This window comes from Elephas maximus, chromosome 1, assembly GCF_024166365.1.
Source record: "Elephas maximus indicus isolate mEleMax1 chromosome 1, mEleMax1 primary haplotype, whole genome shotgun sequence".
NCBI lineage: Eukaryota > Metazoa > Chordata > Mammalia > Proboscidea > Elephantidae > Elephas > Elephas maximus.
In genome coordinates this window covers 10689251-10707395 of record NC_064819.1, presented here as the reverse complement: position 1 = coordinate 10707395, position 18145 = coordinate 10689251, and the positions used below count along the sequence as shown (strand labels likewise).

General features: G+C 45.7%; 1 protein-coding gene across 1 annotated transcript in view; it reads left to right on the top strand.

The window, feature by feature from the left end:
* GPR156 (G protein-coupled receptor 156) overlaps positions 1-5240 on the top strand; it is a 142931-nt gene extending 137691 nt beyond the window's left edge. Inside the window, exon 10 of the mRNA XM_049877401.1 lies at positions 3586-5240. Coding sequence (XP_049733358.1) covers positions 3586-4914 — 1329 coding nt within the window. The 3' untranslated portion in view covers positions 4915-5240. The remainder of the gene's footprint in view (positions 1-3585) is intronic.
* Positions 5241-18145: the final 12905 nt, after the last annotated feature.

Here is an 18145-nt window from a genome sequence, read left to right as displayed (position 1 = left end):
TACCGTCTGAGCTGTGGAATCAGCTGCTGTACCACAGAGAGATGTTGACACTGCAGTCCTGCCCCGTACGCCCACTGCTGAGACTCTTCCTCCTACTTAATGCCCCTGATCTTGCAGTTAGAACAGTCACACCCCAATCACTCTCCCCCTCCGGCCCTCCCAGGCACAACCTGTTTATCAGCTAACACCCATGCAGCAAGTCGGTAGCTCAGCAGGAGAACTGCCTCGGCCTCATTCATCTTCTGGGCTCCATTCTAGATCTACTGAATCAAGCTTTCAGGAGGTGAAGCCCAACAGGAAGCTTCTCCAGCAATTCTGACGCACAGACATCCTTAGAAGATACCTATCTGGTACAGCCATATGGTAGCTTTGGCCTCACAGCCCCAGAGGTCCAGCCTAGGGAAGTTATAATATTTTTTTATTGTACTTTAGATGAAGGTTTATGCAGAGCAAATTAGCTTCTTTTTAAACAATTAATGCAAATATTGTTTTGTGACATTGGTTGCCAACCCCATGACATGACAATACTCTTCATCTCTCAACTTTGGGTTCCCTGTTATCAGCTTTCCTGTCCCCTCCTGCATTCTCATCCTTGCTCCTGGGCTAGTGTGCCCATTTAGTCTCATTTTGTTTTATGGGCCTGTCTAATCTTTGGCTGAAGGGTGAACCTCAGGAGCTAAAAGGGTGTCCAGGGGCCATACTCTTGGCGTTTCTCCAGTCTCTGTCAGACAAGTAAGTCTAGTCTTTTTTTTTTTTTTTTTATAAATTTTATTATGCTTTAAGTGAAAGTTTACAGATCAAGTCAGTCTCTCACACAAAAACTTATATACATCTTGCTACGAACTCCCAATTACTCTCCCCCTATTTTTTTTTTTTTTTTTTAATGAGACAGCCTGCTGTCTCCCTCCAGTCTCTTTGTGTCCATTTCGCCAGCTTCTAACCCCCTCTACCCTCTCATCTCCCCTCTAGGCAGGAGATGCCAACATAGTCTCAAGTGTCCACCTGATCCAAGAAGCTCACTCCTCACCAGCATCCCTCTCCAACCCATTGTCCAGTCCAATCCATGTCTGAAGAGTTAGCTTCGGGAATGGTTCCTGTCCTGGGCCAACAGAGGTCTGGGGGCCATGACCACTGGGGTATTTCTAGCCTCAGTCAGACCATTAAGTCTGGTCTTTTTGTGAGAACTTGGGGTCTGCATCCCACTGCTCTCCTGCTCCCTCAGGTGTTCTCTGTTGTGTTCTCTGTCAGGGCAGTCATCGGTTGTAGCCGGGCACCATCTAGTTCTTCTGGTCTCAGGATGACGTAGTCACTGGTCCATGTGGCCCTTTCTGTCTCTTGGGCTTGTAATCACCTTGTGTCCTTGGTGTTCTTCATTCTCCTTTGATCCAGGTGGGTTGAGACCAATTGATGCATCTTAGATGGCTGCTTGCTAGCATTTAAGACCCCAGATGCCACTCTCCAAAGTGGGGTGCAGAATGTTTTCTTAATAGATTTTATTATGCTAATTGACTTAGATGTCCCCTGAAACCATGGTCCCCAAACCCCCGCCCCTGCTACGCTGGCCTTCGAAGCATTCAGTTTATTCAGGAGACTTCTTTGCTTTTGGTTTAGTCCATTTGTGCTGACCTTCCCTGTATTGTGTGCTGTCTTTCCCTTCACCTACAGTAGTTCTTATCTACTATCTAATTAGTGAAAACCTCTCTCCCACCTCCCCTCCCTCCCCTCCTCGTAACCACAAAAGAATGTTTTCTTCTCAGTTTATACTATTTCTCAAGATCTTATAATAGTGGTCTCATACAATATTTGTCCTTTTGCAACTGACTAATTTCACTCAGCATAATGCCTTCCAGGTTCCTCCATGTTATGAAATGTTTCACAGATTCCTCACTGTTCTTTATCGATGCATAGTATTCCATTGTGTGAATATACCATAATTTATTTATCCATTCATCCGTTGATGGGCACCTTGGTTGCTTCCATCTTTTTGCTATGTAAACAGTGCTGCAATAAACATGGGTGTGCATATATCTGTTCGTGTAAAGGCTCTTATTTCTCTAGGATATATTCCAAGGAGTGGGATTGCTGGATCGTATGGTAGTTCTATTTCTCGCTTTGTACGGAAGCACCAAATCGATTTCCAAAGTGGTTGTACCATTTTACATTCCCACCAACGGTGTATAAGTGTTCTAATCTCTCCACAGCCTCTCCAACATTTATTATTTTGTTTTTTTGATTACTGCCAGCCTTGTTGGTGTGAGATGAAATCTCATTGTAGTTTTGATCTGCATTTCTCTAATGACTAATGATCGTGAACATTTCCTCAAGTATCTGTTAGCTACCTAGTGTCTTCTTTAGTGAAGTGTCTATTCATATCTTTTGCCCATTTTTTAATTGGGTTATTTGTCTTTTTGTAGTTGAGTTTTTGCAGTATCATGTAGATTTTAGAGATCAGATGCTGATCGGAAATGTCATAGCTAAAAACTTTTTCCCAGTCTGTAGGCAGTCTTTTTACTCTTTTGGTGAAGTCTTTGGATGAGCATGGGTGTTTGATTTTTAGGAGCTCCCAGTTATCTAGTTTTTCTTCTGCATTCTTAATAATGTTTTGTATACTGTTTATGCCATGTATTAGGGCTCCTAACGTTGTCCCTATTTTTTCTTCCATTATCTTTATTGTTTTCAATTTTGTATTTAGGTCTTTGGTCCATTTTGAGCTTGTTTTCGTGCATGGAGTGAGGTATCGGTCTTGTTTCATTTTTTTGCAGATGGTTATCCAGTTATGGCAGCACCATTTGTTAAAAAGGCTGTCTTTTCCGCACTTAACTGTTTGGGGGTTTTGTCAAATATCAACTGCTCATATGTGGATGGATTTATGTCTGGACTCTCAATTCTATTCCATTGGTCTATGTATCTGTTGTTATACCAGTACCAGGCTGTTTTGACTATTGTGGTGGCCTAATAGGTTCTAAAATCAGGTAAAGTAAGGCCTCCCACTTTATTCTTCTTTTTCAGTAATGCCTTATTTATCTGGGGCCTCTTTCCCTTCCTAATGAAGTTGGTGATTTGTTAAAGAATGTCTTTGGGATTTGGATCGGAATTGCATTAAATGTATAGATCACTTTTGGTAGAATAGACATTTTTATAATGTTAATCCTTCCTATCCATGAGCAACGTATGGTTTTCCACTTATGTAAGTCTCTTTTGGTTTCTTGCAGAAGTGTACTGTAGTTTTCTTTGTATAAGTCTTTTACATCTCTGTAAGATTTATTCCTAAGTATTTTATCTTCTTGGGGGCTACTGTAAATGCCATTGATTTGGTGATCCAGTCTTTTTTTGTGAGTTAGAATTTTGTCCTACATTTTTCTCCACCTCTGCCTGGGACCCTCTATTGTGACCCATCAGAGCAGTCAGTGGTGGTAGCCAGGCACCATCTAGTTGTACTGGACTCAGAGCCTAAGGTCACCCAGCTCATATGGAGGGACCAGGATTGAAACCAAGGTCTTCCAATGCTACACTCTTTCTACCATGGGAGACAGCATGAAAATCTCAGTGGCATCTTTTATTGATGGTTTTGCTTTTCTTTTACAGAAAAACGCTGTGATTGAAAGCCTGCAGGAACAAGTAAACAATGCCAAAGAGAAGCTAGTGAGGCTGATGTCAGCGGACTGTCCCTGTGATCCCCCAGAGTGGGCTGTGCCACCGGCCTCTTTCCAGAGCACTGGCATCCACGCTGCAGCCTCTGGCCATGGCACAACAGCTCAGGGGCCTTCGGAACGCTTCTCTGACTCTCTGAATGATACCAGCCCAGCTGCCGAGGACTCTCAGAGTACCACAATGCCCTCCTCAAGTACACAAAGCCTCGAGGGACCTGTGAAGGGCCCCAGCCCCTCCCCAGGGCAGAAGGACAAGATGACTCCTTTAAACTCAGGCTGTATCCAGAAACCAAGGGCTGAGAAAAGTGGGAGTCCTGGAGGAGGGAGCCAGGTGCCCGTGGCCCCCAGCCAGAATCCCGTACCAGTTGACATCTCTGCTCCCCATAGACGGAGGCAGCTGGAGTGCTCAGAGCAGCAACAAACGCGCCTGTCAAGGGTCAATTCAGTGATCAGAGAGAAACTTCAGGAGGTGTTACAAGATCTGAGTCTGGGCCCTGAGGCTCCCCTCCCTCCTTCCCCATCTTGTCCCCAGCAGCCCTTGAAGAGCAGTGCTGCCCACAGCCCCCAGAAGATACCCTTCCCCAAGGAGCTGGGCTTCAGTCCGTATATGGTGAGAAGAAGGCAGGCCGCTCAGCGGGCGTCCTCACAGTTCCCAGGCTCCGTACTCTCATATGTGGGGCATCGGGCAAGCAGGACTGTTTCTGGGGCACAGAGTGGGCTGAACGTGCACAATGTGGACAGCTGGGGCCTGGACCACCGAGCTACCCAGCCCAGGGTGCCAAGGCCCACTTCCAGGAAGTCCTCACTACTATCCCCCAATTCTCGAGGCAGGCCGAGTACCCTGGAGGACAACAACCAAGGTCAGGCAGAGCCCCAGAGGGCAGGAAGGAGTGGTGCCGCCTTTTCTCTCCAGCTCTCTGGTTCTGGCCCAGCAGGAAGCCCCTCCTCCCCACGCCTATCCACAGCCTCAGCAGACCTGCCTGAGCAGCAGCAGCTACAGCCTCCCGGGTCTCCAGCCTGTCCCTCGCTGTCTTCTCCATGCGGCTACCTTGACACTGATTCCAGCAGCTCAGATGAGTTCTTCTGCCGCTGCCACCGGCCCTACTGTGAAATCTGCTTCCAGAGCCCCTCAGACTCCAGTGAGAGTGGCACTTCAGACACCGACCCTGAGCCTGCTGGGGGGCTGGCCTCCTGGGAAAAGCTGTGGGCCCGCTCAAAGCCTATTGTGAACTTCAAAGATGACTTGAAACCCACATTGGTGTGAAAAGCAGCACAGCTGGTCTGGACACAGAGGCCAGTCCCACACAAGCCGTACCAAAGCTTCAGGAGGACAGCCAGCTTCCAGCCTTTGGGGGAGCAGACGGGTCCCCTCCATTTGGCCCTTTCTATGTTGCAACTATGCTATACCTGTGTCCACTGCTTTGTGTTGAGCACTTCTTGATCGGTAAAAAGAGGGGTATTGCCTGTTTTGTTACTACCTCACAGCATTACTGTAAAAGACTCCAGTTGAGTGACTAAGAAGATACTGACTCTTTGGATAAAAGGTGCTAAGTGAACACACAGGGTTTTCCCTTCTAGTCAGCCTGCATTCTACGAAACTCAATATATACCAGCTGGATGGCTGGATAGACAGATGGATGGAGAGATGGATGGAAATTTTCTACAGAACTGGAGTTGTGAACTGTGACCCATGCAACTGGCCCTTTGGTGGACAGACCTGCCGGGAAGATAAATCTCCTGCATCCTTGGGCCTCCCTACTCTTGGAAGAGGGTGGTTTTGTTTCCACTGAAAGTTGTGCACAGCACCTTCCCTAGGGTTCAGCTTCTGGCCAGATTCAGCTCAGAGCCACCTCTACACCACCATTTCTTATTCGTGTCTTTCCACCGTGAGGGCTCCTGAGACAATCAAAGTTCCCAAGTGCCCTCAGGCTCCCCAGATCTTTCTCCTGGGCTTGGATGATTCCCGAAGCCCAGACCTGACCTTGGTCCTGCGGCCTGTCCAGTTGACTACCCCAGTGGCACAGTCCACGTTCATGGACTTGAAAGTTTTGAATTGGGAGGAACCAAACACTGGCAATCTCTGTTGGGGTAAGGGAGACCCTGTGAATCAAGAGGTGCTTTGGGTGCTATTAGGGTCACGTGATACCCTATAAATCACCGATACATAAAGAAAATGGAAAAATAGAAAGGAAGAAATGGAGTAATACTGGGAGAGAAAAAGGCAGGAAAGAAACCGGTTTTTGAAACTTGAGCCCGGCGCAAGACTTGGCAATATCAAATTGCAGTAATTGTTTATGATAAGCCTGTGAAGTAGACACTACCGTTCTCATTTTCACAGATGAGGAATATGAGGCTTACAGAAGTGAGATAACTTCCCCAACATCACACAGCGAGAGAATGATCAATGCAGGACTTGCACGCAGCTCATGTGACTCCAAGTTGAGTGGGTTTCCTCAAGGACACATCTCTTCACTCGTTCTTCTGGGAGTGGCAGGTGGGGCTTGGCAGGCCAGAGAGTAAGGCCAGGGTAGTCTGTGAAAGCTGAGACATGCTCATGCCACAGTCCTGGGCAAGGCCTCGCTCAGGAAAGGGGCCTGCACTTAACTGCTCCACAGGAGGTATGTGCCGCACATACGCACCTCCCAAGGGAGCCAGGGAGTTGGTGACACATGAGTGCCAGGCTCGTATCTGCCGCCAAAGCCACAGGGAGAGCACAGCTGGATCCACTTTCTTGTTGCTGAGCTGGCTGTTGTTTACAGACCTCCCCCTACCCCCACTCCCTGTGTGTCTGCGTGTGTGCACACGTTGGCGTGAAGGCACTTGGGCCTCATTAGATATGCTCAGAGCGGGGCATTTGGCTCTAAATGTCTCCAGAAGATTTATCATGGACTCTTGGGGGATGCTGACACCTTGTGAATCTCTGGACACTGGACCAAAGGGCCCTCTTGGTAGCACAGCTTCTCATATAGTCTACTTTTTAAATACAAATTTCGTAATTTATTCTCGTGTGGGTTTGTAGTTTCTGTTTGTGCTGTTTGTATGCTGTCCAAGTGAGACCTTAATAAAAGAAAAAGAAATGATTGCCAAGACGAATCTCTTCAGAAATTGTAGTCTCAGGCTCAGGCGGAGGAGACTTGAGACGACTAAATGGCAGAACGACTGAAGGAGTAGAAACACAGAAGCCATCAGGGTTACTATGGAGTTGTCCTGGGTTCCAAATGTATCTTCTACCAAACTTCCATTTGTAACAGATCTCTCTGTGGTCTCCCTATACAGCTTCCTATCCCAGAAATACCTGCCCTACTGGAGACCCCGGCCTCTTCCCACACACCAGAAGTCTGTGACTGAACCTTACCCTCTTTGTGAAAATGGCATGGTGGGGGCACTTGACCTCTTTTAACTTCACAACAGTCCAACAGTATCAACAGTCCAAGGCCGATTGCTATTAGTTAGAAGTCAGACATACTTCCACCCCCCCACCCTCCAGCCTTTTTACCAATTCTGACACCAGAAGTAACAGGGAAGTAACAGGTTACAATTCAGGATCAGGGATGACTCAGGATACAGTTCTTTGGTCAGGACAGCTTCTCAGCCATGCCTGCAGGCAGGCCTCTCTCAGCCCTTCGGCCCCTTGGCCTGGCCTCTGCCCTAGTCAGGCAAGTGTTACAAAGCTCTTTAACTCTGCCAATAAGTGCCCGCAGGTGCCCCACTCGACCAGGAAGCCTTCGGCCTAAAGGCTCTCAGCTACCTTGCTCTGTGGGTGACATGCTCACTTAGCCACCATGCTCTGTGGGCAGGGAAGTCCACTGGACCACCTTGTGTGGGCAAGGAAGTCCACTGCACCATCTCGTGCCAGTCTCCTTGTTCTGCTGCCACTGTTTCTCTGCAGCTGCTTCTCACCACCTTGCACTGTCTCTGGTGTTACTTCTCTCTCTCTCTCTCTTTCTCTCCCCCTCTCTATCTCCTGGGTCTAGGAGGTTCTCAGTGCAGGGACCCCAGGTCCAAAGGACACTCTCCACTCCTGACTCTTCTTCTCGGTGGTAGTGAGGTCCACTGTCTGCTCTATGATTGGCTCTCTTTAAAGCCTAGCAGAATGGCAAAACTGACCAATCTCCTTGTAAGAGTTCCATATACCTTATTTGCATGGTCCCACCCCCACAGCGGTTCCATGCACCTTATTTGCATTATTAGCAAGCTGTCTAGTCCCCTTGGTGGGCCACAAGCACCTTATTTGCATAGTCCCACCCAGTCATTTTGTAGGAGTCACAAGACCATGACTAAAAAGACTATGGAAAAGTGATTCATCACATCACCTCCTTCAGCGCCTTTCCTCCCAGCATGCCACCACTAGCAGCCTGCATTAGTATGAAATATTCAGGCTCTGGCCCTGGCCATTCCTCAAGCCTTCTCACTCTCTCTGCTCTGATACCTTCAGCTCTAGCCATCCCAACAGCTCTTTTACATTTCCATGTTTCTTCTGTCTAGAATTTCTTATCCCCCTTTGTGCACCTTATGAATTACTCATTCATTAAGAATCAAGTGGAGCTTACTTTCTCCTTTCAGTCTTTCCTGAATGCCCCCAAATAAAACTGACTGATCCCTAGTTAAATATGAAAGGATGTTTGGGGCCCTTGCTTGGGACTCAACTGTAGAGAGTTGAATTACTCGTTTTACCTATAATGACTTTGTAACCCTTGCTATCCCTGGTTGAAAAGGTGGGGGATCTACCCCTCATTTTCCTTATTTATCATTGAGTTCAAAAACTATGTGTCAAACACTACGACTACCTGCCCCAAAATACTGTTGTCTGCAAATCTATCATTTACTCTGCCCGCCACCCTCACCACTCCTCCTTACTGGCTCCTTTCTTAGGTCTTTCACCCAAGACCAGCTAATCCAGTGATGAAATTGTTAAAGGGATGAGTGTACCATGACTTTTAGAAAGGGCAGTAAATTGTGTAGAGGAATCCTGGAGAAGGAAACGTTGCCTCTGCTACTGCCATGAGGACTATGCATGCCTTTGTTGGTCCTAAGGTGTGGCATGGAGCCAGGCCTGATTTTGACCCCAGCAGATGTTGTTCTGCTGAACAAAAATCCTGGGGTTGGCAGTGTCCATCCTGATCTAGAAGTCTTCCCCTGTTCCCTGACTAAGCCCAGATACTCTTTCCTTAAAGAATCGACTAGTTTTTCTGGAGCTTTTAGGGGTAAAGAAGAAATTTAATGCAAGTTCCATAAACTCTCTTTTGTGTCTATACTTATTTTATTATACTTAGATGTGTCTCTTCCACAGATTGCAAATTTCTGGAAGCACGGACTGTGTCTTATTTATCTTTGTATCTCAAAAGCAGCCATCAGAGTGCACAAAATGTTAACTCAATAAGTGTTTGATGTGTGAATTTCTGGGCAGATAAATGGATACAACAAAGAGGGCAAGAAAACAAAGGAAGGAAATTATTATAGATTAAACTTTGTACCCCAAAAGATATGTTGAAGTCCTAACCTGTGAATGTTTGGAAATTGGAAATAATAGGGTCTTTGAAGATGTTATCAGTTAACATGAGGTCATCCTGGAGTAGGATGAGGTTTACCTCTTTATCATCAGACTTTGTTCTTCCGGTATCTACTCTGTTCTCTTTCTCCCTGAAGCTTTCCTGATCTCAACATCCTCAGCCAAACTACATTTGAATAAAGGTACATCTTGGGATTTCAGTTCACTATTGAGGTCACAAAGAGACAGGGAATATCAGTGTCACAATGCAGAATAACCTGTTGTGAGCCTTGGAAAGATCCGGGTCACTGTTTCCCAAGCCTTTCCATTCTTTGGCTCACCTCTGGATGACTAAATATATGAGCAGGACTTATAGGCTTGGAAACTACGTGCTTGGGAGATGCCCTGGAAAGACATCTGTAGATGTCTGAGAGAAAAGGAAAGAGAGCAGAAGGACAAAAAGTGAAAAGAACAGAGAGAGACAAAACGGAGATGTGATGAAAGATGACGGAAGGCAAAGAATGAAAGGCATTCTGCTTGGCTTCATCAGCAGGCAGTTTGTGATAGTTGCCTCCTATATAAATGAATGTGCTGGCTCCGGTTCTGAGGTAAGAGGTGAGGCTTGCTTCTGTGAAGAAAGGTAGAGAGAACCTTGCAAAGTCCCTCCTTCAGTGTGTAAGTGACTGTTGGCTCATTTCTCTACTTTCCCCACTAGGTTGGGAGCTCCTTGAGCCTAGAACTTGTCATAGATAGCTTGGTATCCCCAATACCCAGCACTGTGCCTGGCATATGGTTGATGCTTAGCAAATGTTCGTCAAAAGAAATAAATAAGGAAGAAAGAATGGCCTAGCTAGAACTGTCAAAAGAGGGGCCTGAGTGAGGCAACTCACAAGAGCCAAGGTCACCTGGGAAGCAGGGCCAGATTCTCATTCCGGATATCCCAGATGTCTCATCACTTGATGTGATGGTGTAATGGCCAAGGTTGTGCGTCACCTTGGATGGGCCATGATTCTCAGTGATTTGGCAATTATGTAATGATATAGTTTGGCAGTTATGTAATGAAGTAATCATTCTCCATTTTATGATCTGATATAGTCATACCCCATTTTGTGATCTGATGTGAGCAGCCAATCAGTTGAAAGGGGAGTTTCCTTGGAGGCGATGTGGCCTGCATCCAATATATATGGATGTTTTGGCAAAGCTTACGCACTCTGGATCCTGCATCCGATTCATCATCCTCTGACCTTAGGTTCTTGAGTTGTGAGCCAGCAGCCTGCTGCCTGACCTGCAGATCTTGGGATTTGTCAGCTCCTGCAACCCCGTGAGCCAGCAGCCTGTCATCTAACCTGGCAGTTTTGGGCTTGTCAGCCCCTGTAACTACAGGAGTCAGGAAAAGCCTCCAGCCTGACACCTGACCCACAGATTTGGGACTTGTAAGCCTCCACAATTGCTTGAGCCATTTCCTTGAGATAAATCTCTCTCTATATATATTATATATATATATACAATTCACTGGTTTTGCCCTTCTAGAGAACCCAGCCTAAGACAGATGGACAATAGTGTTGTTGGTTGCATAAATTTAAATTTCTGAGATAACAGCTGAATGCTTTGTCAATAAGAAGGCATTTTAGATGGGCTTCTTCCCTAATTTTTCTACCCCCACTGCAAAGCCTGGGCTTAGAGTCACCCACACATCTGTGTGACATTCAGCAAGTTGCTTAATCTCTTTGTGACTCAGTTTCCCCAACTGTCAACTGGGATAATAACACCTCCGTCATAAAGTTGTTATGAGGATTAAATGGGTTAATATTTGTACAGTGCTTGGAACTGTGCCCGGCGCATACGCTGTCATTGTCATTGAGTCAGCGCCGACCCACAGCAACCCTATAAGAGAGAGTAGAACTGCCCCATGGGGTTTCCAAGGAGCAGCTGGTAGATTCAAACTGCTGACCTTTTGGTTAGCAGGCGAGCTCTTAACCACTGCACCACCAGGGCTCCAAGCATAATATACATGTTTGTTAAATAAAAGTAAGTAAATAATATGTCCTAGAAAGTTGTTTGAAACAGATTTTTGTCCAGAAATCCTCTTTATGTTTTCCTGTTTTATGCCAAAATTTCTGAGGGAAGGGCCTTCAAAAGAGATCTGGCAAAGTGGGGGTGGCCCCTTGTGTTCACAATTTTCTCCCTGTAGCCATTCTTAGCTGTGCTGCATAGATTGTGTATGAGGGGAGGTAGGGGCACACCCATGTGTTGGACTAAAATATCAGGGCAGACCCAGAGGGAAAGGTGAAGTTGGAAAGTCAAGAAACCAGATTTTTTTGGGGGGGGAGGGGGGTGTAGGTCAAGTGACACGGCTTATTTCCTTTGTAGAAAAATGTACATAAAAGCACTTTGTAATAGAAAACAAATTATTGAATATCTACTATATACCACTTAATATTTGCCTCATTTAATACTTATAATCACCCACAAAGGAGTTACTTTTTCTGTTTTACAGATGAGAAAAATGTAACTGGGCGAGGTTAGGTAACTTGTCCAAGGTCACACAACTGGTCAGAGGTAGAGCCAGATTTGAACTGAGAAGTGGCTTGATTCCAAAGCCCCTTTTGGACTCCCTAACAGCCTCCCGTAGGTATTCGTATATAGGAATTCTATCCAGAAAGGTGTTTTTGTTTGTTTGTTTGTTTTGAGGATGTTTGAGAAGTTGGGTCCAGAGCTTTAGGATTTTATTACTTGGATGCTGTTAGCTCAGTTTCTTCCAGCAATGTACACAAGCCCCTATCACAGTGCCTGGTACTTAGCAGGCTCTCAACAAATGTTCTTTTCCCTCCTTTCCAGTGAGATGGCAGAAATCCTCAGAGATACTAAATCTCAGCTACCAGACCAAACCCATTGCCATCAAGTTGATTCCAACTCATAGTGACCCTACAGAACAAACTACAGTGTGAGAAAAATACCACAAAATCCCTTTTTCTCTGCTCAGCATTACTCTTGGTACAAAGAAAAAGGTAGGAGTAAAGAGAAAGTTGGCCCATCTTTCAAATAAATCTAGAAATGTTGACTGAGGTCTACTAGGCACCAAGCGTCTGGTGCAGGGTGTTGTGGAAGTGCAGAGATAAGTAAGACGCAGCTCTTGCCCTCCAAGCTCTGGTAATTTGGCTGGAGTGGCAGTATCTGAACAGGAGAAAGGCTAACAGTAAAGGATTTGCTTAACAGACCAAGACAACAATAGGGTTGCTGGCAGAGGGTACACTGGGAGTGTGTGATTTGTGACCAAGTACATTACAAGGACAGCTGGAACAGGTCAGAAGAAGGCGAGGTCACCTCAGGCTAGTGTCCTTAGAGTGAAGGATAGAGGGGCTGATTTGAGCAAAAGTGGAGAGCCTGGGTTGGACCCAGGTATTCTCTGGAAACAGAAAGTATGCCCATTTGGCAGAAGCAAGGAGGAGAGCTTCATGTGAGCTGAGAATGGGTAAGGTGGAACCTTACTATGGAGGGCTTTGGACTCCAAAGCAAAGTGAGCTTTCTTCCTGCAGGAAGTGGGCCACACTGAAGCTTTTTCAGCAGAGTAGAAATGTGAATTGAAAAAAGGTTCTCTGGCCCTTCCTGCGTCTCAGCAGATCTGAGGTCTGTGGTGTTTCTCATCCCCACGGGGTCTTTTGGATCCCTTGCTTGGCACCATCTTTTTCCTGCTTCTTAAAGGGCACAATGCCTTAGAAAAACAACTCAGCTTGGGGGACTGAATGCGGTCTGTGAAAACAAGGTGTTTGCTTGTTTTCAGTCTCACCTGTATTCGAGTTTGAACTTCCTGAAGAGGGCGGGAGTGACCAGGTAGCTTCAGAAAGCTCTCTTCCTGCCTCCCGACACTGATTAATGACTCAGCGATAGGGAGTTTTGCAATAGGCTTCCAGAACCAGACCAGCTCGCTTTTTCTAAGGAAATGATGGTGTCCTAAGAAAACCTCAGCCCGAGTCCTCGCCCGGCGGGTTGAAATTCCTTCTCATTTCTGGGTAGCACGCCGCCTGCAGCGCACTGTAGTTGATGTTTAGTATTTCCGAGGATTTCTGCTATCTCAATGGAAAGGAGGGAAATGAACATTTGTTGAGAGCCTGCTAAGTACCAGGCACTGTGATAGGGGCTTGTGTACATTGCTGGAAGAAACTGAGCTAACAGCATCCAAGTAATAAGATCCTAAAGCTCTGGGCCGAACTTCCCAAACATCTTCAAAACAAACAAACAAGCAAAAAAAAAAAAAAAAAAAAAAATCCCAAACACCTTTCTGGATACATGAATACCTAGAGAAGGCTGGAGGGGCCAAAAAAGAGGGAGACCAGGTTAATCCTGCTGCTGTCGCTACTGCTGCCACCGTAAAATATAGTGAAGAATTGGAAACAGGATACAGATATGTCAACACATTCGTTGGATATTGCAGGCAGGTACTTTTACACTCAGGGAAAGGAGGCCAGACCAGGAGAATGCAGCCAGATGTCTTCTTTCCAGCAGCTATACCCGTCACTCCGGAACTGCAGGAATCTCGTGCCGGGATCACAGTGGCCTGGTCTTGCAGCCAGGGACTGCTGGTGAAACACCCATGCCCTAACAGGATTTCTTCCCTCTGAAGCCCTGCCTGCAGTTCTGGGACGTTCCACCTGCCTCCTCCAATCTGCAGTCTCTGGTCCCCAGAGGCACCCAGGGAGGAGCTACACTGTCTCAGACCATAGAATGTCAGACCTAAAAAAGAACTGGGTGTCATCCCATCCAAGCCTACATTTTGCAGCTGGGGAAACTGTTGCCCAAAGAAGGAAAGTAACTTGCTCAGGGTCTTACAGTAAATTATGTGGCTGAGCTAGGAAAGAACAGATCTGGCCTCAGGCCAGTGCTTTTCTTTATAGTATGAAGTTTACAATACAAATACAGTACAAAGTCTCTATCATTCAAATGGAGTGGTTTTCTTTTTCCTTCCTCCAATTCTTAGCACACTGTAGTATCAGACTGTGGGGAAGATGAAGACAAGGAACTCAGAATGGACCACCTCGGTCCAGACTGTTTTTTAAATGCTTACTTCTGCTGTCCGTGTTCTCCTCCAGACCCCAAATACAACTAAGATGTGACTCTACTCAAAGCTGGCACCTCTTGACTCCAGTTCCCAAACTCTGCCCAATCATGTGAAAAGCCCTTTAACTAACTGCAGCACTTCCTAGGCCGCCAGGGCTTCTGCACATCACTGAGCACTAACACTGGGCCATTGAGACTCTGGACTTTCTGAGGCAGCCTATTACGGGAAATTGCACCTGAAAAAAATTTTTTTTCTTTTTTTTAAAGTCTGTAGGGAAACCCTGGTGGCGTAGCGGCTGGTGAATTTGAACAGCCGACCTTCCTTTAGCAGCTGAGAGCTTAACCACTGCACTACCAGGACTCCTCTACAGCCTTTAAACCAAAAAACCAAACCCACTGCCGTCGAGTCGATTCCGACTCATAGCGACCCTATAGGACAGAGTAGAACTGCCCCATAGAGCTTCCAAGGAGTGCCTGGTGGATTCGAAGTGCCGACCCCTTTGGTTAGCAGCCGTAGCACTTAACCAGTACGCCACCAGGGTTTCCAATAGGCAGAAGAGATGCTTAAATATTGAATGGAGAAAGACAGCAGAAGAAGGAAGAAAGGATGAGTTCATTTAGTCAACAAATACTTATTGCACGTTATCATGAAACTAAGGTCCCTATGTGGTGCAAACGATTTGGTTTGTCAGTTCGAACCCACCCAGCGGCTCCATGAAAGAAAGGACTGATGACCTGCTTCCATAAAGACTACAGCCAAGAAAAACTCTACGGAGAAGTTCTACTCTGTAACACATAGGGTTGCCATAAGTCAGAATCAACTTGATGACAACAATTTTCTTTGGTTTATCATGAAACTAGTGGGGGAAAAAAAACCAAGTAAGCAAAAGATGAAAATAATTTCTCAGATAGTGACAAGTGCAATAAAATTAAATAAATGAGGGTAAGGAGTTGGAGACTAGATGAATAAATGAATCAATCAATTTACCAAATTTCTAGTGAAACACGCATTAGTGCAAACTACACAAACATTTAAGTTATGCCTAGCCAGGTTTTTCTCCCCAGGTTGTACAAGAGCAAAAGGGGTCCACTGAGTGTCCAGGCAAAGTTCTCACTTTTCCAATGGGATTTACATACCTTTCAGGGTTTACCATTTAAAGGTTATTTTATTAAATTGTAAGCTCGTTGAAGGAAACTCTAGTGGTGTAGTGGTTAAGTGCTAGGGCTGCTAACCAAGAGGTCGGCAATTCGAATCCGCCAGGCGCTCCTTGGAAATCCTATAGGGCAGTTCTACTCTGTCCTATAGGGTCGCTATGAGTCGGAATTGACTCAACGGCAGCAGGTTTGGTTTGTTTTTTTTTTTTTTTGGTTTAAGCTCCTTGAGGTCAGGAACTATATATTGTTGTTCACTCATATTTCTGAAGTCACTAGGACCATGCCTGGCACATGTAAGATATTTGATAAATATTAGATTAAATTCACTTTTGTCCACGAAAACGCTGGGCAAAGGGTGATGCGTTTAACCCAGGAAACCAAGAAAGGTTCATAGCCCGCAGCAATTCCTGAAGCTCTCTGAGTCAAAGGAAATTATGTTCCCGTGACACAGAATCTGTCTCTGGATTTCTTAATTAGGGGTATTTGCATGATGAGAGGAGACTTGTTTCTGAGTAATCATTGCTCTTCTCCTCTCAAATCAATGGCCTTTGCTTCTGACATCAGAATTATCTCCACAGCAGCCACATGAGTCATAGACGGTTTGGCTCTCAGGAGGGGAATAAACAGCAGGAAAGAGGAAAAGCATCTTAAGATAGAGACCCCTTGCCAGGACGTACAGGAGAAAAGGAAGGCCCACGGCTCAGCCTCTCAGTTACTAAATGCAGCAGAAATAACAAAACAGCTTTAAACCCACTATCTCCCCATTCTCAGAACATTCTGCTACTTCCCTTCCAGCTTCTCAGTAAAGATACCCAAAGTCCCACACTAACCGGGCCTCCTACCCTCACCACCTGGACCAACTGTGAGAAAAATGGCACTCAACAACCCAAAAAGAAGTAACCATGGCCGTGGAAGGTGTGGGAGACGGCTGCCATCTTGCCTGACATTTGTTGATCCATTGAGGGCTACTTGGTGCTAACAGCCACAACAGTGCACTCAAACATACCAGATTATAAAGATGCAGCAAGACTGGAAAACATTTCACATTCTGTTATGCAAAAGTTTGCCATCAGTCAGTGCCGACTCAATGGCAGCCAACCACAACAACACTGTGTGCTGGCATCATCCCCCAGAGACTTCAGATATGGCATCTCAAGCTACCACCAGGGTTGTCTTCAATCACTAAAAATGCTGAATGAAGATCTCAGCAAGGCCTTGTCAGAGCAGGCAACATTCTTTTCTTTTTTTCTAATACTTTTGCAGAGCCCTGGTGGTGTAGTGGTTAAGAGCTTGGCTGCTAACCAAAAGGTGGGCAGTTCAAATCCACCAGCCACTCCTTGGAAACTCTATGGGGTGGCTATGAGTTGGGATAGACTTGACAGCAACGGTAAGGGTAATACTTAATACACGACAATCAACACCCTTGGAAACAGCAGTCAAGTAATCAAATGATGCACTGCCTTGTGCAAAACTGCTGAAAAAAAAAACATGTTAAAAAGCAAAGATGTCACTTTAAGAACTAAGGTGTGCCAGACCCAATTTAAGGTGTTTTCAGTTGCCTCGTATGCACGTGAAAGGTGGGCAGTGAATGAGGAAGACCAAAGAAGAATTGATGCCTTAAATTATGGTGTTGACAAAGAATATTGAATATACCATGGACTGCCAAAGGAACAAACAAATCTGTCTTGGAAGAAGTACAACCATAATGCTCTTTGGAAAGGAGGATGGCAAGACTTTGTCTCACATACTTAGGACATGTTATCAGGAAGGACCAGTCCCTGGAGAAGGACATCTTTCTTGATAAAGTAGAGGGTCAGTGAAAAAGAGGAAGACCCTCAACAAGATGGACTGACACAGTGGCTGCAACAACGGGCTGAAACATAACAACAATCACCAGGATGGTGCAGGACTGGGCAGTGTTTCCTTCTGCTGTACACAGGGTGACTGTGTGTCGGCGCCGACTAGACAGCGCCTAACAAGAACAACAATATACAACAGCGATGGTCAGGTTAGTGAAAGAAAGGTTTTGACTTCACCTTCATGTATGTAAAAGACCTGGGGTCAAATGGAAAAGTGAGGCATCAGTTACAACAAACACTTCCCATGGAAGGATGAAATAACAGGTCATCCATCTGTTATTCACGCTGTACTAAGTGCCTGGGGGCGCAGAGCATGTCCGTGCTTACACAGAAACGCATGACTCAATGGTACCCTTTAAGAAAGGACAAAATTCCTTTTTTTTTTTTTAATTTATTTTTATTGTGCATTAGGTGAAGGTCTGCAGAGCAAATTAGATTCCCATTCCATTGTTTGTACATAAAGTGTTTCATGGCCTTAGTTTCATTCCCCACAATGTGTTAGCACTCTCCCCATTTCTACCCTGGGTTCTCAGTTTCCTTTCATCCTGACTTTCTACCCCTTCCTGATGTCTCATGTTTGCTTTTACGCAGATATTGCCCTTTTGATCTCTTATAATTGACTGTTCTTAAGGAGCACATTCCTCTTGGGTGTTATTGCTTATTTTATGGGCTTGTCCGTTGTTTGGCTGGATGGTGGTCTCCGGGAATGGCTTTAGTTCTAGGTGAAAAGGGTATCTTAGGGCCGTAGTCTCGGGGGTGGCTCCATTCTCTATCAGACCAGTAAGTCTGGTCTTTTTTGTGAATTTGGTTTTTTTTGTTTTACATTTTTCTCCCCCTCTATCCAGGACTCTCTTTTGTGATTCCAGGAAGTTGGGCTGGACTATGTAACAGCTGGGAGGAGGCTGTTTGCCTCTCTGGTCTGAGCCTTTCAGCATTTC